We start from the raw sequence: 27,687 nt of genomic DNA, 5'->3' as shown, positions 1-27,687 counted from the left end.
ACCCCCAGTCACCACCACCATTTAGAGCCCTAAACAGCCCTTCCAGCTGAGATAACACATCACCACAAGTCTGTCAGAGTCATCTATTGCATCTGGTGCTACTGGTACAGATTCCTGCCACAGATTGGGGTCCACTTTTTCGAGTACCTTCACTCACTCCACTGCAAAAGGAAGAATCTTTTAGTGGCTACTCATTTCAGTTTCACAAACATGTCTGTCCTTATCTACTGCTATGATAAACTCGAAATCAAGCAACCCCCTGATTTAACCTCGCCTCATCAGGGGACAATTTACAACGACCAATTAACCTACTAACTGCTATGTCTTTGGACTGTGGGAGGAAACTGAAGCACCCAGAGAAAACCCACACATTCCACGGGAGTGGGGGGTGGTTCCTTACAGGTGATATTGGAATTGAGTTCAGAATTTTGACACACTGAGCTGTAATAGCGTCAAGTTAACCACTATAGTACCATAAATTTTCATTTCAGATTGAATTTGAAATGCTCGCAGTTGAATGCTTGCAAACACTCTGGCCTTATTTTTGCACACCAGTGTTGAGTTTTGTCATCATAGACAGTGGGGATCTTTGTGGTGTTTCCTCCTCATTAGATGGTTGTTATTGATTACAATTAGAAGTGTTTGCCTAGTCATTTGATCTTGTCTTAGTTGAGGAACTGTTTTGTTGTCTTGCTATTCCTGTGTAACTTGCATGCAGTCCTTTGTTGTAGTTTGTTTTCACCACTCCTGATATGCCTTTCCACATTGGATCATTGTTGGTTTCCTGCCTTAATGATGATAACTGAATAAGGGAATTATTGGGCCATGGCTATTACACGTTATGATATGATGAGGTATCTGATGATATCTCAGATATTAAGTTTTGATCTTTCAGGTATGTTTTGAAATTTTGAATCTTCCAGTAAGTCACAGAATGGTTACCACATAGAAGGAGAACATTGTACCCATCAAGTCCAAAATGGCTCTGTAGCAAAGTAATAGTGAGGGACATTTCTTTCTCCAAATGAGGAAGCAAATCAGACCTTGTTTAAAAGGCAGCACATCCAATAATGTAAGAATCCCTTCAAGTAATGGAATGCAAACCTGGATGTTACAGTTCTCAAGATTCCACAAGGGTGTTTAAGCCCACATCCTTGACTGATGTAAGAGAGCTGACAAGTTGGTTACACAAGAGTCGATACAAAGTGATGTAGTTTGCACTTGGAGTGACAATGGACTTTGGTTACAGAAGGCCTAAATGGTAGTCAATCCTGACTATATTCATATGGAAGATGCATTTGTGACAGGTAGATTGACAGAGACAATAAAATCCCATATGGTGGTTCTCATTTCATTTGCCATAGATGGAGCTTTATCCTTCAAAGGCTGATTAGTCAAGGCTGTATAGAGCTACTTCTAAAGGTGATAAATGTTGGAGTCTCCCAGACAGAGTGTATTCTGTGTTTTCATCTCCTGCCATGTTGAAATTAGAATTTGTAGTATACAATCACTGTGCTACCAAGTTTTAAATTTCCAAGATGGAATGAAGTTGCTTGTTTATTTTGCAGCGTTTTTGCACTTTATAAATAAAGTTGATTAAGCATTTGTGGGAATTTACAGTAAACGTCAAGTCTTAGATTGCAAGGTTGAAAAACCGTAATTCAGAAAAAAAGTAATTTCCTTTCTTATTAGGCAAATACCCGATTGGCCAAGCGTGGGGGCAGGATAATGGCCGTCACACCTCGTCACTACCTGGACTTCATCAATCACTATGCCAATATGTTCAATGAAAAGCGAAGTGAACTAGAAGAGCAGCAGATGCATTTAAATGTCGGCCTGAGAAAGATTAAGGAAACTGTAGATCAGGTACAGTACAACTATAGTTTGAGGAACTGGGTTTTGTGAATCTCACCAGACTTTTACCATATGTTTGCTTTTTGCTGTTGTTTCTCGCCAAATCTTTGAAATCCTGCACTAACCGCTCTTCTTGATTGAAAGTTTTGTTTAAGAACATATTTCTGGATTTTAAAGGCACTGTTCAGCTATAGTTATAGTAGCAATGACATTAGCTGCAAGTAGAAATTATGTTTTTGCTGTGCTGTGTTTGTGAATGGACAGTAGTACTTTTTGATTTCATAAAACCTTCCTGGCTTTTTCTCCTTGCCTTGCATCTATTTTCGTTTAGGTATCATTTATCTGTTTATCCCAATTGTCTTTTAATGCCTAAAATTATTTTGTTTATATTATCTATGCTATCTGTCATCTATTACCAGATGGCGAAGGGTTCACTGCTTCTATTTCTCCAGTAAGATTGTTTTGGCAAAAGCTGTTGCACATTAGATTTAATGAGAAATGCTTCTAATCCCTTTCCCTAATGGTTAATTGCCTTCTACTTGTATTTTAAGTTATTTTGTAAGCAGGGTACAGTTTCCCTTTGTTGCATCTAAGATATTTACATTGATCTGAAGTCTTAGTGCCCTGTGAGGTCTTACTTTATCTGCAGTTTGAAGTGGAAACACTCAGTTGTTATAAATTCAGTGTGAGGTTCTTCCTTTTTCTTCTCCAAACCTTCCCTTGTAGCTTTTGGATATTATAACTGCTTGGCCAAGAATCTGTTTTTTAAGCAACCAATTTAATTTTTCCTTTAATGATGCATCCAAGAATGTTTTTAAAAATTGTCCTGATTGAATATAATCCTTTAAAAAGCTGGAAGCCTAAATACCAGTTAGGCTGCTTCTAGTAGGAGGATAATCTTAATTTTTTTTTTCATATTCAGTTAGTGTTTTTTTAATCCTTTCACTGTAGGTTGAAGAATTACGCCGAGATCTAAGAATTAAAAGCCAAGAATTAGAAGTTAAGAATGCAGCAGCCAATGATAAGCTGAAGAAAATGGTGAAGGACCAGCAAGAGGCTGAGAAGAAAAAGGTAGCTTAACAAAAGAAGAATGCTATATTTTAAATTAAGCTTTCAACTGGGGAAGTGCCCTCATACAACTTCTGTTTGTTTTTTTGATAGGTGATGAGTCAAGAAATTCAGGAGCAGCTGCACAAACAGCAAGAAATTATTGCTGACAAGCAGATGAAAGTAAAGGAAGATTTGGATATGGTAGAGCCTGCTGTCATTGAGGCTCAGAATGGTTAGACTTGTTTTGAATTGGGTTCTGAAGAAACAATATGAAAATGAAACAATGTACTAATTACTGCCTGTATATGATGATGTTTATTCTTTTTACCCTTGTAACTATAATCCTGTTAATTTTCTTCCTTTTTAAGCAACTGATTGGTCTTTTCTATGTGGTATTAATCTTACAATTTTCTGTCCCTCCTAACTTACATTTCTTTCACTTTATTTGCACTCTGGCGCATCTTGCTGGTCTGATTAGCTGTAAAATCGATCAAGAAGCAGCACTTGGTTGAGGTTCGTTCAATGGCTAATCCGCCAAGTGCAGTGAAGCTTGCACTCGAATCAATCTGTCTGCTCCTGGGTGAAAGTACAACTGACTGGAAACAGATCCGATCGATCATAATGAGAGAAAACTTCATTCCGACCATTGTAAATTTTTCAGCTGACGAAATCAGGTGAATAATGGGGTGCACGCAGCTGCTGGAGGAAGATGGAAATTGTACAGAATACCAGCCAATATGTTATAGTTAAGGAGTTATTAAAGCAATCGATTATTTACACAAGTAGAATTTTATTTAGTATTTATTAACCCAAAATTTTGTTTGGGTGATATTATGTATTGCTGGTATTCACATATAAATTTCCTCCTAACACCCAGCAACGGCCACACACCCTCATCCATTTGCATGTTCATTTAAAGCCCATTTCTTTTCACCCCCTCTATTAGCTGTAAGCTCTATAAAGAAGCAGCATCTTGTTGAAGTGAGAGCCATGGCCAATCCACCCGCTGCAGTAAAACTCGCATTAGAATCAATCTGTCTCTTGCTGGGTGAGGAGACAAATGACTGGAAAAAGATCAGACAAGTTATTATCAGAGATAATTTCATCAGCAGCATAGTCAACTTTAATACTGAGGAATTAAGGTACTCATTACTTTTATTTTAAAAGTCACATCTTTCTTGCATTTTGATTGTGTTGCAGCACTTCATTGCTATGCATCATGTAATCTATGTGACTGGCAGTTCTCTTTTTATTAAAGCGTATTTGTATTGAATTTCCGCTCTTAAAATTGCAAGTGAGCAATTGTATTAATACTCATCTTTTATTCATCAGTGATGTTATCCGTGAGAAAATGAAGAAAAACTACATGTCCAATCCAAGCTACAACTATGAAATTGTCAACAGAGCATCTTTGGCTTGTGGTCCAATGGTAAAATGGGCTATTGCACAGGTAAGTAACTGAGGAAAAAGTATCTGGAGAGAAAAAATATGTTTTAACTTTTCGGTATCAGTTGAAAAGAGCATCATATTAACTTCGAGCATATTTGCTTTTGGTGCCATTTATTTCTATTTCCTGTAAAATTTCTTTAATCTTAAGAAATTAGTTTTACCCCTTTCAGTAGAAGTCGCATTGGATAAATTAATTTCACATTATTTCATTTATAGCTTAATTATGCTGATATGTTAAAACGAGTCGAACCTTTACGCAATGAACTGCAGAAGCTAGAAGATGATGCAAAAGAGAACCAGCAGAAGGCTGATGAAGTAGAGCAAATGATCCGTGATCTGGAAACCAGTATTGCACGTTACAAAGAAGAGTATGCTATTCTGATATCTGAAGCCCAAGCCATTAAGGCAGATCTTGCAGCTGTAGAAGCAAAGGTGAGTAGGATTATGTACATTGTTTTATAATGCAACTTTAAATTATTATACAGAATTCTTTCTACAAAGGGTAAAGAGTGATAGGGAGCTCCTTCTGGCTCAGTTAGATGAAATCATTTTGTATTGTAATTGTAAAACCTTCTTTCAGGTTAACCGAAGTACTGCCCTGTTGAAGAGTTTGTCAGCTGAACGAGACCGCTGGGAAAAGACCAGTGAAACTTTTAAGAACCAAATGGCCACCATCGCTGGAGACTGCTTATTATCAGCTGCCTTTATTGCATATGCCGGATACTTTGATCAGCAAATGCGCCAAAATCTGTTTACTACTTGGGCGCATCATCTGCAACAAGCAAGCATTCTGGTAAGCATACATTTTTAATTTTAAGATCATTGAGTGGATCAAATCAAAATAAATTCATCCTAGACAAAACTTACTGGGATTTTTAGGATGTCCTTCTCATTGGTATGCTGAAGAGAGCTGCTGAGTACAGGCAGTTTGATAATTTGTGGTGTTATTGTGGAGATTCTTTTTCAGATTCCCTCTCATTCTTCTCATTTCCAGAGAGTTCCAATCTCCTTAGTTCATTCTAATAAATGTATGTTCTACATAATGATATCATCTTGGTGAATCTTGTGCATCTTCGTCATTGCTTTTACATTTTATTAAAATAGCCACTAGACCTCCTCAGTGCACTCAAAAAATGTGGGAAAAGCATAATTTGATACAAGAAATTTCACCTTTTTTTCTTCTTTCAATTTATATTATCAGAGAACCTATACCATTTGGATTTCTTTGAACTTAATTCAAGTAACATTATTTCTGATTTTTGTCTCATTTTTCGTTATACGATCTGTTTGAGAAACTGCAGATTAGTTTACTCTTAATCTGTTGACTACAGATCAGTTTACTCTTGTGGAGGCTAACTGCAGCAAAAATTATTTCGGCACACTGAAATTATATTGGCTGGAATATTGCATAGTGCCAAATCCAGTAAGACCTGCACTCCCAACTCAAACTCGTCCCCATTTAGACCGTGGATGCTGAATGAGCTTATTTTATTTTAATAGAATGTGGCATAGAATATTGCTTTGAGAATGAGTAGGTCAGAATGCAAATTAACTATATGTGAGGTACAAGGAATGAATTACATATTCCCCTCATTGTTTCTAATTGACCTTTTTGATTTCCATTCAGAACTATTTGGGCAAATTCATGCTATAAGTAGGTCTCCATATATTAATCAGTCTTTTAACTTCAGTTCCGAACAGACATTGCAAGAACAGAGTATTTATCTAACGCTGATGAACGTCTGCGCTGGCAAGCAAACTCTCTACCTGCAGATGACTTGTGCACTGAAAATGCCATCATGCTGAAACGTTTCAATAGGTACTTATCTAAAATAAAAATTTATACAGCTTAATTTGGAAGAATAATGAGGCAGAGATTAAAGACTTGTGCACAATTCCACTGTCAGGACCATTGTATTTGCACAACACATGCATTTTTAATTAGTTGAAATTGTTTTGAATATATGTCAATAGATTGTACATCCTTGTTCCTAGTGTAGATGTGGAAACTTTCTTCTTGGGCTATATTTTTGGTGTAATACATCCTGGAAAGATTTGTGCACTTAATCACCAAGAATTTGGATGTTTGCAGTGTAATGAAGATTCCCATATTTATTCTTGTTGTCACTTTAAACATCTTTAAGATTATTGTGTTCTGTTACTTTCAGCAATTAAGAATTATTGTAACAGAAACATTAAACTTCTGCCACTTTCTATTCTGCATCATTTGAACAGAGGAAATTGGATCATTATAGTAAATTAAGTTCTGTCCAGTTCTTTGAAAAAGTATTTTAAAATTCCAAACTGCAGGGTGTAATTTTATACTGGCTTTCATAATTGTACTAGAACTCAGTGATCCAAATAAAGTACAGCAGTATGTTGGCAAAATGAAATATTCAGTCATCTAGATATTTCTGTATACTAGTGATCTTTTGAAAGGGTATAACCAACGCACACTTCATAAGGTGTCTTGAAGCCATAGCAAATTGGAATTGAAAATCTTGAAATCAAAGTTCAAAGTAAATTTCTTATCGAAGTACAAATATGTCACTATATACACCCTGAGTTTCATTTTCTTGTGGGCATTCATGATAAGTACAAAGAATCATTGAAAACCACACATACACAACCAATGAGCATAAGAAGAGAAACTATAATTACAAAAAAAATCATACTGAGAACATGAGTCTTGAAAGTGACTCCATAGGTTTTGGCATAGTTCAGTGTGAAGGAGTGAAATTATCTAACCTGGTTTAGGAGGCTGACATTTGAAGGGTAATAACTGTTCCTGAATATATTCTGAAGAAGATAGAAAATCGCTGCTCAATAGATCCCTGGGTTGTCGTCACTTTTGTAGTCTTGCTTAGTACTAATTAATGCCTGATGTGTAATGAGGTGAATAAGCTATTTCTGCTTACTGTTAACTCTTTCCAATATTTAGTGTTTTTAATTTCAATTTGATATTATTGCCTACACGTCTATCATAAGAAACAGTTCCTTAACCCATTTCTGAACATTAACTAAAACAGCAGAAGAATAGTGAGAGTACAATGGGGAGAATTTGGAGACAGATTGATATAATCAAATTGAAAGTTTGCTTGTAGATTCCTCATAATAAAATGTAGATTTGTATTTCAGTTTTGCATTAATTTATGGTCCAATTAATGGTCCAACCCTGAATGTGGGCCAGGGATGTTAATAAAACAAAATCACACAGATTATTTTGGTTTCTTCCACTTTCACTCTTTTATCATTTGAATGAGTCTGCAATATATTTGTATAAATCAAAACAAAAGTCTTTCTTGGCACTGGCTGGCTATATTTCTCTTAATTTATCATGTACTCATTCACACTTTTTAATTCTTCATGATTGTGTCCACGTAATGTATTTTCTTCACTGGTTCTTCAGGAAAACCCAGTAGTTCAGCTCGTGTTAATTTTGGGAACTCTGATTGAAGGAACCAATACTGGCATCCAGATCTTCATTGTAAAATTTCATACACAGTCTATTGCTATGTTTTAATGAATGGAATCTAGTTTTTTTTTTATTACCACTTCCTAAAATACTAATCTTTTGAAAAGGTACCCATTAATTATTGATCCATCTGGTCAAGCCACGGAGTTTATCATGAATGAATATAAAGAACGCAAAATTACTAGGACTAGCTTCTTGGATGATGCTTTCAGAAAGAATCTTGAGAGCGCATTAAGATTTGGTAACCCATTACTTGTTCAGGTAAGTGATAGAAGTTCATTTTCTGGCACTTATTCGCCTTCACTAGCTTCTGTATACTTAATATTTCTTGTTTTATTTCTAGGATGTTGAAAGTTATGATCCAATATTGAACCCTGTACTGAATCGTGAGGTTCGCAGAACTGGTGGTAGAGTACTCATTACTCTTGGTGACCAAGATATTGACCTGTCACCATCATTTGTTATTTTCCTGTCCACTCGAGACCCAACAGTAAGTCACTGAAATTTATGTATATATATTTCCCCATTCCTGGAAAAATAAAATAACATGAGTATTGATGTAAACTAATGCTTTGACTCATAAGAAACAGAAATGATTTTTAACAAGATGCTGGTTTACTTATAGTTACTCTGAAGTATGCTGAAAGTTTCAAAGTTCAGTTTTCAGAAATTTCAAATTTGATTTTAGAACTGTTTTCAATTTTGCTGAAATGGCTAATTTTAATCCAGGGCTAAATTAACAGCGCAAGTACTTGTATGGGTGCTTTTGGTTGAAGGAGCAGGTAGTTTGTGACCCCTTTTGAAATATGGAGGTAATGTTGGCAATGGATCTAGTGCCTCTAGCAATTGAAATAACTGCAGAACAAGTTGCATAGCAATCCAAAGGTCCCAAAGACATTGGGTTCAGATACCAGCAACAACTTCACCCTTTGAATGAAAGCAATAACATTATTGAAGAGAAGAAAGATGCATTTAAGAAACTTCAGAGATTTAATCATAGATAGTATTTTGAAATGGGTTTAAGTAGAAATGATCATTGTTCATTTTCACACACAAAATGGTGGAGGAACTCAGCTGGCAAGGCAGCAATTATGAGAAAGAGTAAACAGTCGGCGTTTCAAGCTGAGTCCTGCTGAAGGATGTCAGCCCAAAACTTCAACCTTACTCTTTTCCATAGAATCTGCCTGGCCTGCTGAATTCCTCCAGCATTTTGTGTGTGTTGCTTGGATTTCCAGCATCTGCAGACTTTCCCTTGTTTGTGATCATTCACTTTCTCTTGTAGGTTGAATTTCCACCAGACCTCTGTTCCCGTGTCACATTTGTTAACTTCACAGTGACTCGAAGCAGCTTACAAAGCCAGTGTCTGAATGAAGTGCTGAAGGCTGAGAGACCAGATGTGGATGAGAAACGCTCAGACCTCTTGAAATTGCAAGGTAAGTTTTTCAGTGCCTACTCATCTACTGGACTAATTTATATCCAGACATTATGTGATAATTCAAAGCTCAAAGTAAATTTATTTTCAAAGTACATGTATGTCACCCTATGCTACCCTGAGATTTGTTTTCTTGCGGGCATTCACAGAAAATACAAAGAAACAATAGATTCAATGAGAGACCACACCAAAAACAAGAATGGACAAGCAACCAATGTACTAAAGCTCCTGTACTTCCTTCCTGATGGCAGCAGCATGAAGAGAGTATGTCCTGGATAGTGGGTCTCCTTGATGATGAACACTGCTTTCCTTCAACTTTACTGTAAATGTGTTCAGTGGTGGAGAGGGCTTTACCCATGAAGAACAAGGCCATATCCACCAGTTTCTGTTGGATTTTCCATTCAAGGGCATTGGTGTTTCCACACCAGGTTGTGATCTAACCAGTCAGTACCTCCACCGCACATCTGTTGAAGTTTATCAAAGTTGCAGATGACATGCCAAATCTAAGGAAACATCTTTTTTTAAAAAAATAGTAGAGGCACTGCCATGCTTTCTTTGTTATGGCACTTGCTTTCTGGACCCAGGACAGACCCTCAGAAATGGTAATGCCGAGAAATTTGAAGTTGCTGATTCTGTTCATCTCTGCCCTCCTCCTGAAGTCAGTAATCAGCTCCTTGGTCTTGCTGACACTGAGTGAGCTTCTTGTTGTGGTACCACTCAGCCACATTTTCTATCTCTCTCCTATATGCTGATTTGTCACCACCTTTGCTTTGGCCAGCAACAGTGGTGTCATCAGCAAGATTGAATGTGGCATTGGAGCTGTGCTTAGCCTCACAGTCATAAGTATATCAAGGAGATAAGTACTCAGCTTTGTGGTGCACCTGTGCTGATGATGATAATAGAGAAAATGTTGCTGCCAGTCTGAACTGACTGGTCTGCAAGTGAGGGGATAGAGGATCCAATTACACAAGGAAGTATTGAGGCCAAGGTCTTAAAATTTATCGATTAGTTTTGAGGGGGATGATAGTGTTGAATGAAGAGCATCCTGATGTATGCATCTTCACTATCCAGACGTTCCAGGCTTGAAGTGCCAATGAAACACATCTGCTGTTGACATGTTGTGATGGTAGGTAAATTGGAGCAGGTCCAAGTGGCTTCTCAGGCAGGAGATGATACATTTGATCACCAACCTCTCAAAGCACTTCATCACAGTGAATGTATTTGATGCAGGTTACCGCATTCTTCTTAGGCACCGGTATATCTGAAGCAGGTAATTACCTCAGAATGCCAAATAAGTTAAAGGTTTCATTGAACACCTGTGTCAAGATGCTTTTCATCAACTATAGCTAAGCATTTAACACTATCATTCCCACAATTCTGGTAGAGAAGTTACAGGACCTGCACCTCTGTACCTCCCTCTACAATTGGATCCCCAACTTCCTAACCGGAAGATCACAATCTGTGTGGATTGGGGATAATATCTCCTCCTCACTGACAATCAGTACAGGTACACCTCTGGAATGTGTGCTTAGCCCACTGCTCTACTCTCACTATACCCATGACTCTGTGGCTAGGCATATCTCAAATATCATCTATAAATTTGCAGATGATACAACCATCGTTGGTAGAATATCAGATAGAGACGAGAGGGCATACAGGAATGAGATAGGCCAACTAGTGGAGTGGTGTCGCAGCAACAATGTGGACTCAATGTCAGTAAGACAGAATAGCTGATTGTGGGCTTCAGGAAGGGTAAGGAACACATACCAATCCTCAGAGGGATCCGAAGTGGAGAGAGTAAGCAGTTTCAAGTTCCTGGGTGTCAAGATCTCTGAGGACCTAACCTGGTCCTAACATAACGATGCAGCTACAAAGAAGGCAAGATAGTAATGATACTTCATTAGGAGTTTGAAGAGATTTGGTATGTTAACAAAATTCCATAGATGTATCGTGGAGCGCATTCTGACAGGCTGCATCAATCTGGAATGGGGGGGGGGGGCTACTGCACTGAAAGAATGCACAGAGGGTTGTAAAATTAGTCGGCTCCATCTTGGGTACTAGCCTACAAAGTACGCATGACATCTTCAAGGATTGGTGTCTCAGAAAGGCAGCATCCATTATTAAGGACCACCAGCACCCAGGGTGTGCCTTTTTCTCACTGTTACCATCAGGTAGGAGGTACAGAAGCCTGAAGGCACAAACAGTGATTCAGGAACAGCTTCTTCTCCTCTTCCATGCAATTCCTAAATGGACATTGAACCCTTGAACACTACCTCATTCTTTTAATATAAATTATTTCTGTTTTTGGATGATTTTTAATCTATTCATTATATGTATACTGTAATTGATTTACTTTTTTTTTCTTCTATATTATGTATTGCATTGAGCTGCTTCTGCTAAGTTAACAAGTTTCACGGCGTGCTGGTGATAATAAACCTGATTCTGATTCTGATTCTGAACACTCTGTAGTTGATCAGCAGAGGTCTTCAGTACTCAGCCAGGCATCCTGTCTGAGCCAGATGCTTTCCATGGGTTTACCCTCCTGCAGGATGCTTTCATGTCGGCCTCAGACTGAAATCACAGGGTCTTTGGGGCCTGTGGAAGTTCTTGAAGGTGCTTCAATGTTTTATCAGTCAAATCGAATATAAAAGGCATTGATCTCATCTGGAATCAAAGCCCTATTGTTACCTATGTTGATTGGTTTTATTTTGTAGAAAGTGAAGCATTCAAGTCCTGGCACAGCTGTCAGAGCATCCTTCTGTAATACAACATTAGTCCAGACTTACCATTTCGCATGTGAAATAGCTTTCCAGAGGCCATACGGATGTCTTATGTTTTACTTGGTCGTCAGACCTGAGCGCCAATGATCTGGCCCTCAGCACATTGCAGATCTCTTTGTATATCCAGGACTTCTGGTTGGGGAAGTCTGTAAATGCTTTTGTGGGGGACACACTCGACCATGACTGACTTTAAGTCAGTGACAGCCATGGCTTATTCGTTCAGGTCTCTGATAAATCCTTGAATATTGCCCAGTCTACTGACTTGAAGCATTCACTTAGTTGATCCTCTGCCTCTCATGACCACCTCTCATTGTCCTTACTTCTGGAGCCTTGTTCTTTAGCCACTGCCTGTATGCAGGTAGGAGGACAGCCTGATGATCAGATTTCCCAAAATGCGGTCTAGGAATGGAACAGTAGGCTTTTCTTATGATAGTGTAGCAGTCATCAGACGTGTTGGGATTCTGGTGCTGCAGGTGATATGTTGATGATAATTGCGAGAGATTTCTTCAAGCAAGCTTGATTGAAGTCCGCAGCAATGATTTGAAAGATGTTCAGGATAGCCTGTTTTAATTAATTACATACTCAATACAGGCAGTCCCTGAGTTACAAACATTCGACTTAAGGACAACTTGTACTTACAAATGGACTGCCATAAAGCCTGTCTGTCTCTGAACACATGCTGCCTCTAGCATTTTGTGTGTTTTGATCGGGAAATTCGCTCTCCGTCCCGGAGGATAATTCTCGGGGAGATGCTGGTTGTACATCCGCTGTAGTTAGATAAAACCCCAGAAACAGTTCATGTCAGCTACCCAACTGTGCCTGAGGCTCAGTGGCCTTCTCCCCAGTCCCGGGGGCCGTGCTGCCCAAGTCTCCTCCCAATCTGTCACCCTAGATGTTGAAACAGTGCATCGGGAAGTGGAGGTGTCTGAGGGTCGGAAGAGTGTGAGATGTATCAGAACACAAAGTGACCTCCCTGACACAGAGAAGAGATTCACAAGCTGGGCTTGTGTACTGGGATCGGAGGGATTCACATCGCAGAGAGATTACTGGGAGGTGGAGATGGTGGGGAATCGGCGCTGGGGTCTAATGCATAGAAAGGTAAAATATACTGTATACTAAGACAAACATTTGACTAACTGACGCTAAATAAGAACCATATGTACCTGTTCCGACTTGCGTAGAAATCCAACTTAAAGACAGACTTAGGAACAGATCTCGTTCGTAACCGGGGACTGCCTGTACGCCGAGTGCTTGCTTAACATCTGCCTTTGGCGTTATGGTAGCTTAGTGGTTAGCCCAATGCTTTACAGTACAGGTGACCTGGGAATTTGTACATTCTCCTCATGACCGCATGGGTTTTCTCCAGGTGCTCCTGTTTCTTCCCATAGTCCAAAGACGTACCAGTTAATTGGTCTTCATAAATTATTCCATAATTAGGCTAGGATTAAAATTGGTGGGGGGGGGGGGCGTTGTTGGACAGTGCAGCTTGAATGGCCAGAAGGACCTATTTTGCGCTGTGTGTCAATAAATAAAACTGTGGTCAGGGTCATGGAGGAGAACTGTTCCAGTAAGAAGAACAGATGGCTCTTAATCATTAGATGTTCTAGGTCAGGGGAACAAGAGTGTGACAAGACCACTACATCAGAGCACCACAAAGAGATTATCATGAAACATAGACTTCCACTTTTGCCCTCTTTGAATCAGCAGTTTGGTCCATCTGATGGCTCAAAAAATATCAAGTCTGATCACCATATCTGGCTTGTCTAGGGTGAGCCATGTCTCCGTGAAACAGAAAACACAGCAATTCCTCATTTCCCTCTGATACAGCAGTCTTTCTCTTAGGTCCTCTATTTTTTTCTCCAGTGACATTTGCTAACGTGATAATCGGTAGAGGAAGTTTTATACCCCACCATTTTAGTCTGGCTTGGAGTCTTTCATTCCTTCCCTCTCTTCCAGCCATGGTGATGTACCTTCATCCGCATGAAGATGTAATACCTGAATTTAGTAAGATATACTTGAAGTTCTTTCTAATAGATGACAGGAAATGTATTTGTTGGAGCTACTGTGGGAAACTTCGACCTTCAGGGAAAAGATAGCTTGTCATTGTATGAACAGCATTCTGCCTTTTAAGATTTGTATTTTTCTTATTTATGTTTTATTGCCATTTTTTGACTTCTTCAAATTGGAGCTTCATGTACTTTGTCACTTTGAAATAAGAGTTCCAGTTTTTGCTGATGATCTTATTTTTGATAGGTGAATTCCAGCTTCGCTTGCGCCAGCTAGAGAAGTCCTTACTACAGGCATTGAATGAAGTTAAAGGTCGTATTTTGGATGATGACACCATCATCACTACACTGGAGAATCTGAAAAAAGAGGCAGCAGAGGTAACCAGAAAAGTTGAAGAAACAGATATCGTAATGGCGGAGGTGGATGCCGTCTCTCAACAATATCTGCCACTTTCTACGGCATGCAGTAGCATCTATTTTACCATGGAAGCAATAAACCAGGTAGGTTTGATTAAATACATCATTATACATTAATGATATCAAGTGATTTTGTGTGTCAAGTTGACACGCGGGGCTATAAACTTATTTTTCTTGATAGACCAATTATTTAAAAAAGAACCTAGAACCTAACATGATATTGGGTAGAATGAAATTAGGAGAGCCAGGAGGGGCCATGAGAAGGCCTTGGCAAGCAGGGTTAAAGAAAACCCCAAGGCATTCTACAAGCATGTGAAGAGCAAGAGGATAAGACACTACTTAATGAATACTTTGCTTCAGTATTCACAACGGAAAAGGACCTTGGGGACTGTATGGCTGGATGGCTTACAGCGGATTGAAAAGCTTGGGCATATAGACATTAAGAAAGAGGATGTGCTGGAGCTTTTGGAAAGCATTAAGTTGTATAAGTCTCCAGTACCAGACGGGATATACTCCAGGCTACTGTGGGAGGCGAGGGAGGAGATTGTTGAGCCTCTGGCAATAATCTTTGCATCATCAATGGGGAAGAGAGAGGTTCCAGTGGATTGGGGGTTGCAGATGTTGTTTCTTTATTCAAGAAAGGGTGTAGAGATAGCCCTGGAAATTATAGACCAGTGAGTCTTACCTCAATGGTTGGTAAATTGGTGGAGAAGATCCTGGGAGGCAGGATTTATGAACATTTGGAGAGGCATAATATTAGGAAGTCAGCATGGCTTTGTCAAAGGCAGGTCATGCCTTACGAGCCTGATTGAATTTTTTGAGGATGTGACTAAACACATTGATGAAGGAAGAGCAGTAGATGTAGTGTATATGGATTTCAGCAAGGCATTGTATATGGTACCCCATGCAAGGCTTATTGAGTAAGGAGGCATGGGATCCATGGGGACCTTGCTTTGTGGATCCAGAACTGGCTTACCCACAGAAGGCAAAGAGAGTGGTTGTAGAGGGCTCATATTCTGCATGGAGGTTGGTGACCAGTGGTGTGCCTCAGGGATCTGTTCTGGAACCCCTGCTCTTTGTGATTTTTATAAATGACCTGGATGAGGAAGTGGAGGGATGGGTTAGTAAGTTTGCTGATGACACAAAGGTTGGAGGTGTTGTAGATAGTGTGGAGGGCTGTCAGAGGTTACAGCAGGACATCAATAGGATGCAAATCTGGGTTGAGAAGTGGCAGATGGAGTTCAACCCAGATAAGTGTGAAATGGTTCATTTTGGTAGGTCAAATATGATGGCAGAATATAGTATTAATGGTAAGACTCTTGGCAGTGTGGAGGATCAGAGGGATCTTGGGGTCTGAGTCCATAGAACGCTCGAAGCAGCTGTGCAGGTTGACTCTGTGGTTAAGAAGGTGTACGGTGTATTGGCCTTCATCAATCGTGGAATTGAATTTAGGAGTCGAGAGGTAATGTTGCAGCTATATAGGACCCTGGTCAGACCCCACTTGGAGTACTGTGCTCAGTTCTGGTCACCTCACTAGAGGAGGGATGTGGAAACTATAGAAAGTGTGCAGAGGAGATTTACAAGGATGTTGCTTGGATTGGGGAGCATGCCTTATGAGAATAGGTTGAGTGAACTCGGCCTTTTCTCCTTGGAGCGGCGTAGTATGAGAGGTGACCTGTTAGAGGTATATAAGATGATAAGAGGCATTAATCATGTGGATTGTAAGAGGCTTTTTCCAGGGCTGAAATGGCTAACGTGAGAGGGCACAGTTTTAAGGTGCTTGGAAGTAGGTACAGAGGGGTATCGGGGGTAAGTTTTTTATGCAGAGATTGGTGAGTGCATGGAATGGGCTGCTGGTAACGGTGGTGGAGGCGGATACAGTAGGGTATTTTAAGAGACTTTTGAATAGGTACATGGAGCTTAGAAAAATAGGGGGCTATGAGTCAGCATAGGTAGTTCTAAGGTAAGGACATGTTCAGCACAGTTTTGTGGTCCGAAGGGCCTGTATTGTGCTGTATGTTTTCTATGTTCTATTACCTCTTTCTGAAGTGAATATAATTTGATAGAAAAACAGAATCTTTCTAATACATTTCTAAATCTTCCTAATGCCACTCCTCCACTCTTGCAGGTGGGGGAGGAGGGTAAAAAAAGGGTGGAGGAGTGGTATTGCTAATCAGGGATAGTATCACAACTGCAGAAAGGGATGGTGTCATGGAGGGATCACCTACTGAGCAGTGTGGATGGAAGACAGAAGCAGAATAAGAGCAATCATTCTATTTAGGAGTAGTCAATAGAACCTGCCCTCCCCACCCCCCTCATAGCAAAAAAAGAAATGCCAAGGAACAGATCAAGACAGATTTTGGAAAGGAGCAAAAAATAACAGGTCTGTTGTCATGGGTGGTGACATCAACTTCCCTAATATTGATTAGCACCTCTTTAATGTAGAAAGTTTGAATGGAGTGGAATTTGTGCATGTGTCCAAGAGGATTCATGAAACAATATGCAGACAGGCCAACTAGAGGAGAGGCCATACTGAATCTGGTGCCAGGCAATGAACCTGGTCAGGTGTCAGATTTCTCTGTGGGTGAGCTTTTCAGAGACAGTGACCACAACTCCCTGACCTTTATGATAGCCTTGGAAAGGGATAGGAGCATACAGTATGGTAAAGTATTTAATTGGGGAGGGGGGAATTATGATGCTATTAGGCAGGAACTTGGAAGTAAATTGGGAACAGATGTACTCAGGGAAATGCAGAGTGGAAATGTGAAAGTTGTTTAAGGAGGACTTGTCTCGGGTTCTGGGTAGGTTTGTCCCATTGAAGCAGGGAAAGGGTGATAGGGTACAGCAACCATGGTTGGCAAGAGTTGTGCAACATCTAGCCAAGAGGAAGAAAGAAGGATCAGACGGGGCTCTACAGAGTTACAAGATAACCAAGAAGGGGCTAGAGAATGGACTTAGAAGATCCAGAAGAGGGCATAAGGCTTTTGCAAGTAGGATTAAAGAAAGCCTCAAGGTGTTGTACATGTACGTGAGAAGAAGGAGGGAGGTAACTAGAATGACACTAGGTCTGATCAGTGATTGGTGCCTGGACTTGGAGGAGGAAGGGGAGGTATTTAATGAATACTTCAGTATTCACCAGTGAGGGGGACCTTGATGATTGTGGGGACAGTGTAAACAGGCAGATATGCTAGAACTTGTGGGCATTAGGAAAGAGAATGTGTTGGAATTTTTGAAAATCATTAGGAATGCTAAGTCTTATGGGCTGGACGGGATATACCTCAGTTTACTACAGGAGGTGATGGAAGAGATTGCTGAGACTTTGGTGATGATCTTTGCCACAGGAGTAGTATCAGATGATAGAGGAAGCCAAATGATATTCCCTTGTTCAAGAAATGTATAGTAGGAATAACACTTGAGAACTACAGAGCAGTGATAGGGTTGTATGGTGCATTGGCCTTCCGTTAGAGGATTGCATTCAAGGGTCGTGAATAATATTGCAGCTCAAAAACCGTGGTTAGACCACATTTGGAATATTGTGTTGAGTTCTGGTTGCCTCATTATAAGAAGAATGCAGGACCTTTAGAGAGGGTGCAGAGATATACCAGGATGCTGCCTGGATTAGAGAGCATATCTTGTGGGGATAGGTTGAGCAAATTAGGGGTCTTCTCTGGAGAGAAGGAGGATGAGAGGTGATATGATAGAGGTGCACAAGATGATAAGAGGCATAGTCTGAGTGGACAGGCAGAGACTTTCTCCCAGGGAGAAATGGCTACTTCAAGAGGGCATAATATTAAGGTGATTGGAGGAATGTATAGGGGAAATGTCAAAGGTAAGGTTTTTACATAGAGAGTGCTGAGTGTGGTACACCCTGCTGGGGATGGTGTTAGAGAAGAATACATTAGATACATTTAAGAGACCCTACATGATTGATAGAAATTTGGAGATTAATGTGGGAAGGAAGGGTCAGATTGATCTTGTAGTAGGCTAAAAGGTCAGCACAACATTGTGGTCCAAAGGTCCTGTACTTGCTGTAATACCATGTCTTATGTATTTGGTGTGATATCATTAGTTCTTTTGGCATAGACTAACAGATTCTGAAAACCTGTAAAGTAGTATTTTCAAATAATTAGTGTTCATAAAGTCAGGAGCTTTAAAATAGCTTTATTGTTAATCAATCATATGCTTATAGCTGTTAATCGGATAGTTATGGCCTATCTGAATCCATTTTGACACTTTGCTAACAAATATTTATTCTTTTGATTTCAAAATGTAAAATGGTTCAGAAAATTAAGAAAAATGTAATTTGTGGATATTTTGTCGATAGATCCACTTCCTCTATCAGTATTCTCTCCAATTCTTCTTGGACATTTATCACACTGTTCTGTATGAGAATCCAAATCTGAAAGGAGTTACAGATCATACACAGCGTCTCTCTAATATTACAAAGGATCTTTTCCAGGTATGTATGAGCAAGTTGTTTAAAAGGTTTGAAGCTCCAAACATTGAGACAAAATAATATACCTTATTATTGGTATGAAGATAATACACTATTTTCTATTGTCACAGGTGACATTTAATAGAGCAGCACGGGGTATGTTGCACAATGATCATATCACCATTGCAATGTTGCTGGCTAAGATTCGTCTCAAGGGCCTAACTAGGTAATGCTTTTGCTGTTGTCAATCTATAAGCCAATTTTGTTTTGAGAGTATTGCGTAATTTGTAATAACTAATTTTATTATTTTAAGTATTTTTTATATTCTTGTATGATCTACATTACAAGGAACATGCTATTTATTACTTGTTTATAAAAAAAACTCTTTATAAAATGTTACATAACATACATTCAAATGAATGCTTTTAAGTACTGAACCTCCAAATTGTTTTCTCAGTGAACCATCATACGACCTGGAGTTCCAACACTTCCTTCGTGGTCGAGAGATTGTCTTGAATGGTTCGTCTGTGTCAAAGGTTGATTATCTCACCACAGAACAAATCGAGGGAATGGAGAGACTGACTCGCTTGCCGGTCTTTTATGATCTAATTTCCAAAGTTCAGGCAGATGATGTAAGTTGCATCAACTTGCAGCTATGTTTGAATATTTTGATTAGAGTTCTCCATTTTTATAGTTGTCTTTCTTGGGTTGGGGAAGAAGTGAATATTTATTACATCTGGTGAAATGGAGGATTTAAAAAAAATCAACTTTAAACCATAGAACTGTACAGCACTGTATAGCCCTTCAGCCCATGATATTGTGCTGACACGCATAAACCTACTTCATCATTCTAACCCTTCCTTCCTACAAAGCCTATAATCCTGCATTTCTTAACTCCGTGTGTCTATCTAAGAATATCCTAACTGTCCCTATTGTATCAGCCTCTACTACCGTCCCTTGTAGTGCATTCCAGGCAAATACCACTCTCTGTAAAAATAAACAAACACTAAGCTTTCCTGTACTCACCTTAAATGGATGTCCTGTGGTATTGGCCATTGCTGCGCTGGGATAGAGGCACAGGCTGTCCACTCTTATCTATGCTACTCATAATCTTGTACATCTCTTATCAAGTCACCTCATCATCTTCCTTCGCTCAAAAGTGGAAAGCCCTAGCTCACTCCTCCTTTCCTCATAAGGGGTGTTCTCTTATCCAGGCAGCATGCTGGTAAATCTCCTCTGCAACCTCTCTAAGGCTTCCACATCCTTTTGTTAATCACAGTTTGGTAATAGTTTCCTGTGATGAGCAGTAAATGTTCTGATATCTAGTTTGTGTACTCACCTAGAAAATGCAATCCAATGTACTTCTTTTTAATTGCCACAGTTTATATTTAAGCTACCCCCTCTTTATAAAGCCCAAGCATTACTACTTCATGCATTTCTCAACTTGCCTTAACAATTTCAACAATTTGTACAAAAAATTCTGTAACCCTTTTGGAACTGTACTACTGTACTACCTATACTACAGCCTATTCTCATGCTTCATATGGCAGTGCAACTCTTCATACTTTTCTACATTAAGTTTCAGTACCATGTTTGTTGTCTCTGGTTTCTTGAAGTCTGTTGCTATCCTGACAGCTTTTAAATTTTGAAAATTATACACTATGAACCTGAGTCCTAGTAATTCCTGTGTATTAAGAAACAAAGTCGTCCTAGTATGGACTCCCAGAGAACATATCATTCCAGTGCAACAAATAGCCTTTTATTACTAACGTTTACTTCTTGTCATTTAACCAACGTACTATACAAGCTGCCTTGAACTTCCATCTTGTGGAAAAGCTTATTGAGGCATTTTATCAAATTACTTGTAAACTACATCAACCACATCTCCTTCACCAATTCTCTAACCTTGTGACCTCTCCATTTTAAATGAGATTTTCTTTAGCAAATCCACGATATCTTCTCTAAGCAAAACACATTTGTCTCCGATTTGTTTCTAGAAGTGTCTCATTTATAACCAGTTATAAAGGGTAAGCAATTCCCACTGCCCTTGTTGAACAAAGGTGAAATCTTATAAATTTTTGGTCTTCTGGTTCCATCCCTTTATTACAGATGTTTTGAGGATGATTGCCACTACTCCACAATTTCCATCCTTTTTATCAGCAAGCTGAGATAGATTAGTATTGGTTTATTATTGTCACATCGACCATAATACGGTGAAACAGTGTATTGAGCTAGAATAAGGTAAAACAATAACAATGCAGAATAAAATATAAAAACTACCGAAGAAGTCTGACTATGGGAAAGATGATGAGAGCCTTCAACGTTACTAAAGACTGGTTCTTCTTTGTGTGAACAATGCCAGTAATGATAACATTAAAAATGTAAATAGAAATAAACCTTCAGGCTTTGTGGAGATGTGACCTTTGGATGAGCTGGATATCAGAAAATCAATGTTAATGTACACAAGATCCTCACACCAGGAAGTCCAAATCATGCCAAATTTCTTTAGCCTCATTGAGAAAGTAGAGGCGTTAGTGAGCTTTCCTGGCTGTGATGTCAACATGTTTGGACCAGTACAGAGCATTGGTGATGTTCACATCTAGGAACTTGAAGCATACAACCTCAACACCATTGATTAGACAGGAGCATGTGCACTGTGAATTACCTTCTCTTTTGCTTTGTTGGCATTGAAGGAAAGGTTATTGTCACAGATGGATTCCATCCGGACTGGGCAATTTGTCTAGCAGAACAGAAGCTAATTGTTAGTTTGTTCCTGTCTTCTTGCTATCTAATGATTGCTTATATGCCAAAAGAAAACTATTTCCTCTTGTGTTTACTGCCACTGTTTGTTCATACTTTGTTTCTTGCTCCTTTTTTACTTCACTTCTGGAATTCCTATACTTAGCCTGGTTCTCTTCAGAGAAACACCTTGTGATTTATTAAACTTAAGATAGTTTAAAATTAGATAAATTAACAACGGCTACATTACAAATTTACTTCCAAGTTTTGGATGACATTTCTTGTCTAATTTATATAAATGTTCTTTCAATGCAGCAATTTAACATTTGGCTGGAGAGCAGTTCACCTGAACAAGCAGTACCTTTTCTGTGGCCTGAGGACAAACCTTTCAGTAAGCAACACGTTTTTAAACTTCTAATTTCTTCATCTGTTTATGGTAGAATATATTAATATAATAATTATTCGTGTGTCAAATGAGGTTGTAAGCCATTTCCTTTTGTCTAGCTCCCATTGGGCAAGCACTGCATCGACTGCTGCTGATTCAGGCTTTCCGGCCAGATCGCCTCTTGGCCATGGCTCATATCTTTGTGGCTACAGTTTTGGGAGACAGCTTCATGTCAACAATAGAACAACCATTAGACTTGGCAACTATTGTAGATACCGAGGTATGAGATTGAAAGATCTTCTTTCTTTTCAGATGCTTAGTGAATAAGTTCCAAGTTAATGTTTACTTTTCTAAGTTATTGTAATGAAAGGAGTATGCTTGGCCACCTTTCAAAGAAATTGGTATTTCTATTCATTAATTCCTTTCCATTCATCTTGTATATAGTCCCTATAAAAAAAAGTATTCACCCCCATCCCCCTTGAAATTTTTCAGGTTTTATTGTTTTACAACATTGAATCACACTGCATTTAATTTTGCTTTTTTGGGCACTGATCAACAGAAAAAGACTTCTTTGTACAAATTGGTCTAAAAATAATTACAAATATAGAACAAAATAATTGATTGCATAAGTATTCATTCCCTTTAATATGATTCACCAAATCATCACTGGTGTAGCCAATTGGTTTTAAAGTCATATAATGGTGATAAATGGCGATCTGTTTTTGGAGACCTGTGTGCAGTCAAGGTGTTTCAATTGATTATTTTAAAAATACATCTGTATCTGGAATCCAATTGCTGGTGAGTCAGTATCCTGGCAAAAACTACACCATGAAGACAAAGGAACACTCCAAGCAACGCTGTGAAAAGGTTATTGAAAAGCACAAGTCAAGAGATGGATACAAGAAGATTTCCAAGTCACTGAATATCTCTTGGAGTACAGTTAAGTCAATCATCAAGAAATGCAAAGAATATGGCGCAGCTGTAAATCTGCCTGGAGCATCCCATCCTCAAAAACTGAGTGACCATGTGAGAAGGGGACTAGTGAAGGAGGCCACCAAGAGACCTATGACAACTCTGGAGGAGTTACAGCTTCAGTGGCTGAGATGGGAGAGGCCACATACAACAGTTGTTGCCCGGGTGCTTCACCAGTTGCAGCTTTATGGGAAAGTGGCAAAGAGAAAGCCACGGTTGGAAAAAACTCACATGAAGTTTTGGCTAGAGAGACTCTGAAGTCAGCTGGCAGAAGGTTCTATGGTCTGATGATACCAAAATTGAGCTTTTTGGCCATAGCCAAACGCTGCACATCAACAACAAACCATCCCTACTGTGAAGCATGGTGGTGGCTGCATCATGCTGTGGGGATGCTTCACTGTAACAGAGTCTGGAAGACTTGTGAAGGTAAACTGAATGCAGCAAAATACAGGGAAACCCTAGAGGAAAACCTGATGCAGTCTGCAAAAGAACTGTGACTTAGGAGAAGATTTGTTTTCCAGCAAAGCAATGGCCCCAAGCATAAAGTCAAAGCTACACAGTAATGGCTTAAAAACAACAAAGGTAATGTTGTTTGGAGTGGTCAAATCAGAGTCCAGACCTCAATCCAATTGAGAATTTGTGGCTGGACTTGCACTCACAACCCCCATGCAATCTGACAGAGCTTGAACAGTTTTGTAAAGAAGAATAGGGAAAAATTGCAGTGTCCAGATGTGCAAATCTGAAAGAGACCTATCCACACACACTCAAAGCTGTAATTAATAATAGTTATATGTACTTTATTGATCCCGTGTGAAATTGTTTCATTACAGCAGCAACATTTTAAAAACTTAACAAATAATAATGTACAGAATAATAATATACACAATAATAATTACTGCGAAATGTGCAACTACTAAATATTTACTTGAAGGAGATGAGTAATTATGCAATTATTTGTGTTTAATAATTGTAATAAATTTAGACCAATTTGTAGAAATTTGCTTTCACTGTGACACAAAAGAGTCTTTTCTGTTGTTCAGTGTAAAAAAAAGTCAAATTAAATCCACTGTGATTCAATCTTATAAAACAATAAAACATGAAAACTTCTGTGGGGGGAGTGAATATTTTTTATAGGCAATGTTTGGATGGCTAACTTACTAAAGTATTGAGGTATTTTAAATTGATAAATTTTCAGTCTTTTGGAATTATTGTCATCATATTGTTATCATTGCTTTAGGCTGCAGCCAAGTGGCTTTTATAACTAGTTCACCCCATAATTTAAAGATTCATATACACAGTATGTCTGTTGAGGGTGAGCTGTTTATATCATTTTGTTTAGGTGAAACCTAACACTCCTATCCTCATGTGCTCTGTACCTGGCTATGATGCCAGTGGACGTGGAGAAGATCTTGCAGCTGAGCAAAACACACAAATTACGTCAATTGCCATTGGTAAGAGTTGTATTGTTTCAGTAAATTTATTGATTCACTAAAATGTTTTGGTTTTCATTGTTTGAGATCTTAAACTGATGTTTCTATTGAATATTTAATGATTTTTCTCTTTCTGTAGGTTCTGCAGAGGGTTTCAACCAGGCAGAGAAAGCTATTAATACAGCTGTCAAATCTGGCAGGCAAGTTATTTGTTTATTTCTGCAATTCATTTTGTTCCTTGAGTACCTAAATATAAACCTTCAATGTACTTCTACATTGATAAAGTTATATTGTAACCAATCTAATCCCTATTGCTTTTGAAGGTGGGTGATGTTGAAGAATGTGCATCTAGCTCCTGGTTGGCTCATGCAACTGGAGAAGAAGTTGCATTCCTTGCAACCACATGCTAATTTCCGTCTCTTCCTTACCATGGAGATCAATCCCAAGGTAGAACATCAGTGATAATACTGCTAATGTATTTGAATTTTTGACCCCAGTGATATCTGAATATTTATATAGCCACTTCTATTCCTCATCCATAGCTAAAAGACGTAAAGGTAGATTAATTTATGTAGTAGCAGCCTTAAAGCTGTAGTAAATAACCGAAACTAGTTTAATCAGATAGTAGAGTACTGTTTTGCTTTAGTACTTTCTCTTAATTGTCTTTATGTCACAATTCATTATTAACTATGAAGTGAATTAGCAAGGAGTCCAGAGTTTTACAGCACAACAACAGTTGTTTGGCCTAGTATGTTCAGGTCAACCGAGTTGCCTAACTGAGTTCGTCCCATTTGCTTGCATTTAAAGATTAGCTTTATGTCACATGTACATCGAAACCATACAGTGAAATGCGTCATTTGTGTCAAATCAAATCAGAAAGGATTTCACTGGGCAGCCTGTAAGTGTCACCACAACATGCTCACAACTTGATAACTCTAACCTGTATGTCTTTGGAATGTGGCAGGAAACCCTAGGAGTCATGGGGAAAACGTATAAGCTCCTTACAGACATCAGCAGGAATCAAACCTCAATCTTACATCCAGTGCTATATGGTGTTGTGCTAACTGCTATTCTACTGAGCTGCTTTTTTGGCCCATTTCCCTCTAAACCTTTCTAATCCAAGTACTTAGCTAAATGTATTTTAAGAATCTAATAAACCCACCACTATCACTACCAGTGACACCTTGTTCCACATATTAGCTATGCAAAAATATACACTCTGGGTCCCCTTTATATTTTTCTCCCCTTCAGTCTACCCCCTCTACTGTCCTACCATAGGGGAGAAAACTGACCATTCACCTTATCTATGCCCTCGTGAATTTATGTAACTCTATAAAGCACCCTTTGGCTTTCTGCACTCCAGGAAAATCAATTCCCAATCTATCCAGTTTCCTCCTTGTTTCTCAAGCCCACCAATAACATCCTTGTGAATCTTCTCTGTATGCTTGCCAGCTTGATGACATCCTTCCTATAGCTATGTGGGGAAAAAATGCAAACAGTGGTCCATGTGCAGTCCCACCAACATCTTGTTTAGTTTTAACTGATGTCCCACCTTTTGAATTCAATGCTATGTCTGAAGAAAGCAAACATGCCAAGTATTGCCTTCAGTATCCTGTAAGTACACGGAACCAGGTACTTCTATCTCTAGGTCAGTTGGTTCTGCAACACCCTGTCGGGGCCCTGCCATTTATTGTATATTGTCTGCCATGATTTATCTTGGCAAAATGCAACACATTGCACTTGTCCAGGTTAAAATCCATCTGCCAGTCCTTGGCATACTTATTCTGTTCATCTACATTTTGTTGTAATATTAGATAACCTTCTGCACTGTGAATTATAAACAATTTTGGTGTTACCTGCAGACTTACTAACTATGCCAACATGTTTGTTGCTATTTTGTCACTCTGGGTAGTGTGCAGTTGTGTTCATTCTGCAACTTGAGCAAAAGTGTACACATTCTCAGAAATATGAATGGAATATTAGCATTATAATTTGGGGAATAAAATTATTTTCTCCCGTAATCTACAGAATTTTTATGAAGTGCTAGTTCTTGTTATTGTAATTTTCATGCCCTGCTGCTGATTATTTTGATTTAGAAATTCAAACTGGGGTTATTTTTGCAGAGCATGTTGATTTTAATTTCTCATGTAACCATTTAATTTCTTGGCAGGTTCCCGTGAACTTGTTGCGAGCAGGCCGTATATTTGTATTTGAACCACCACCTGGTGTGAAGGCCAACATGCTGAGGACATTCAGTAGTATCCCAGTTTCAAGGATGTGCAAAGTAAGATTTAACTACAATTGATGAAATTGTTCTTTTTAATCAACGTACTAATCAAAATTTTCATCAGCAGACAGAGGTATGGTTACCAAGGCCCCTTAATAAAGAGCAGATGACTATTATTGAGTTTTACCTGGAGAGCAAAATTAGAACTGAGGGCCTCCATCAGTCAGAGTTGACCATAGATATTGTAACCTCGCTGTCTAAATACTCAAGCCTGGGCAGTACAATATGGAAAGCAAGCTGTTGACCATGTAGCAAGCTCCTCCTCTCCACATGTCTACTGAACCCAAAGAAATGACAGCAACATCGTAGGAGTTGCCAGTCAGTATTGAGCTCAACGTAGGACTGCCTTAGGGACTTCAGCTCTGGATTTTTCCCTCAGGGTTTACTCCCAAAGCCTTCCCCATGAGTGGGTGTAGCCACAAGGCAGCGGAGTTTTGAGATCAGAGATTTTCTTCAAAATGAGCTGCCAACCACAGCTGGCAAGCCCCATCTACCCAAAGCAAAATGGTTTTATGGCACCAGTAACCCACCTTTGCCCCTTCTCCTATCAGTAGAGATGGTTCCACCAGGCTTAGTAGCTAAGCCACATGTGAAAGCCAGGAGCCAGACTTGGTTATCGGAGGCTATTTAAGGCGCTTGCCATTGGGAACTTTTAATAGGTAGTGGGAGCTTGTCCTTATTACCACCCCTGGCTATAACAACCTTCAGGAAGACTATAAACCACCATGACTTGTCAGAAGAAAGATATTCATTGAAGGTTTATGGTTTTACAGTAGGAGTTGGTTGTTTTTCAAACCATCCTTGATAAATACTAATAGTTTCATCCCACATTCTCAGAAATTATGAATATTTAATTTCTAGAACATTATTACTTGACTGAAATCAAAGAGAAAGCACTGCATATGTTAAGATATTCTGTCAGTCTGCTTGTGAGTTTCTCTATCAAACTAACCTAATCGTGCTGATCTACCAAGAA

General features: G+C 39.0%; 1 protein-coding gene across 2 annotated transcripts in view; it reads left to right on the top strand.

Annotated features, from left to right (window-relative positions):
- The window catches only part of dync1h1 (dynein, cytoplasmic 1, heavy chain 1), a 104,838-nt gene that overhangs the window by 65,405 nt on the left and 11,746 nt on the right, over window positions 1-27,687 (top strand). Inside the window, exons 49-69 of one of the 2 annotated variants that reach the window (XM_073039644.1) lie at window positions 1,693-1,866; window positions 2,806-2,925; window positions 3,016-3,136; window positions 3,851-4,046; window positions 4,237-4,354; window positions 4,570-4,785; window positions 4,934-5,146; window positions 6,045-6,172; window positions 7,936-8,089; window positions 8,172-8,318; window positions 9,111-9,261; window positions 14,294-14,547; window positions 18,788-18,922; window positions 19,030-19,124; window positions 19,356-19,530; window positions 21,953-22,028; window positions 22,142-22,302; window positions 24,334-24,445; window positions 24,564-24,624; window positions 24,748-24,871; window positions 26,595-26,708. In XM_073039644.1, the coding sequence (XP_072895745.1) occupies window positions 1,693-1,866; window positions 2,806-2,925; window positions 3,016-3,136; window positions 3,851-4,046; window positions 4,237-4,354; window positions 4,570-4,785; window positions 4,934-5,146; window positions 6,045-6,172; window positions 7,936-8,089; window positions 8,172-8,318; window positions 9,111-9,261; window positions 14,294-14,547; window positions 18,788-18,922; window positions 19,030-19,124; window positions 19,356-19,530; window positions 21,953-22,028; window positions 22,142-22,302; window positions 24,334-24,445; window positions 24,564-24,624; window positions 24,748-24,871; window positions 26,595-26,708 (3,045 nt within the window). Of the gene's footprint in view, window positions 1-1,692; window positions 1,867-2,805; window positions 2,926-3,015; window positions 3,137-3,382; window positions 3,579-3,850; window positions 4,047-4,236; window positions 4,355-4,569; window positions 4,786-4,933; window positions 5,147-6,044; window positions 6,173-7,935; window positions 8,090-8,171; window positions 8,319-9,110; window positions 9,262-14,293; window positions 14,548-18,787; window positions 18,923-19,029; window positions 19,125-19,355; window positions 19,531-21,952; window positions 22,029-22,141; window positions 22,303-24,333; window positions 24,446-24,563; window positions 24,625-24,747; window positions 24,872-26,594; window positions 26,709-27,687 lie in introns of both variants that reach the window. The other variant, XM_073039643.1, reaches the window with a different exon arrangement.

The sequence above is a fragment of the Hemitrygon akajei genome, chromosome 3 (assembly GCF_048418815.1).
Source record: "Hemitrygon akajei chromosome 3, sHemAka1.3, whole genome shotgun sequence".
Taxonomy (NCBI): Eukaryota; Metazoa; Chordata; class Chondrichthyes; order Myliobatiformes; family Dasyatidae; genus Hemitrygon; species Hemitrygon akajei.
Note: the sequence above shows the minus strand (reverse complement) of the source record. Positions and strands in the feature narration are given on the sequence as shown.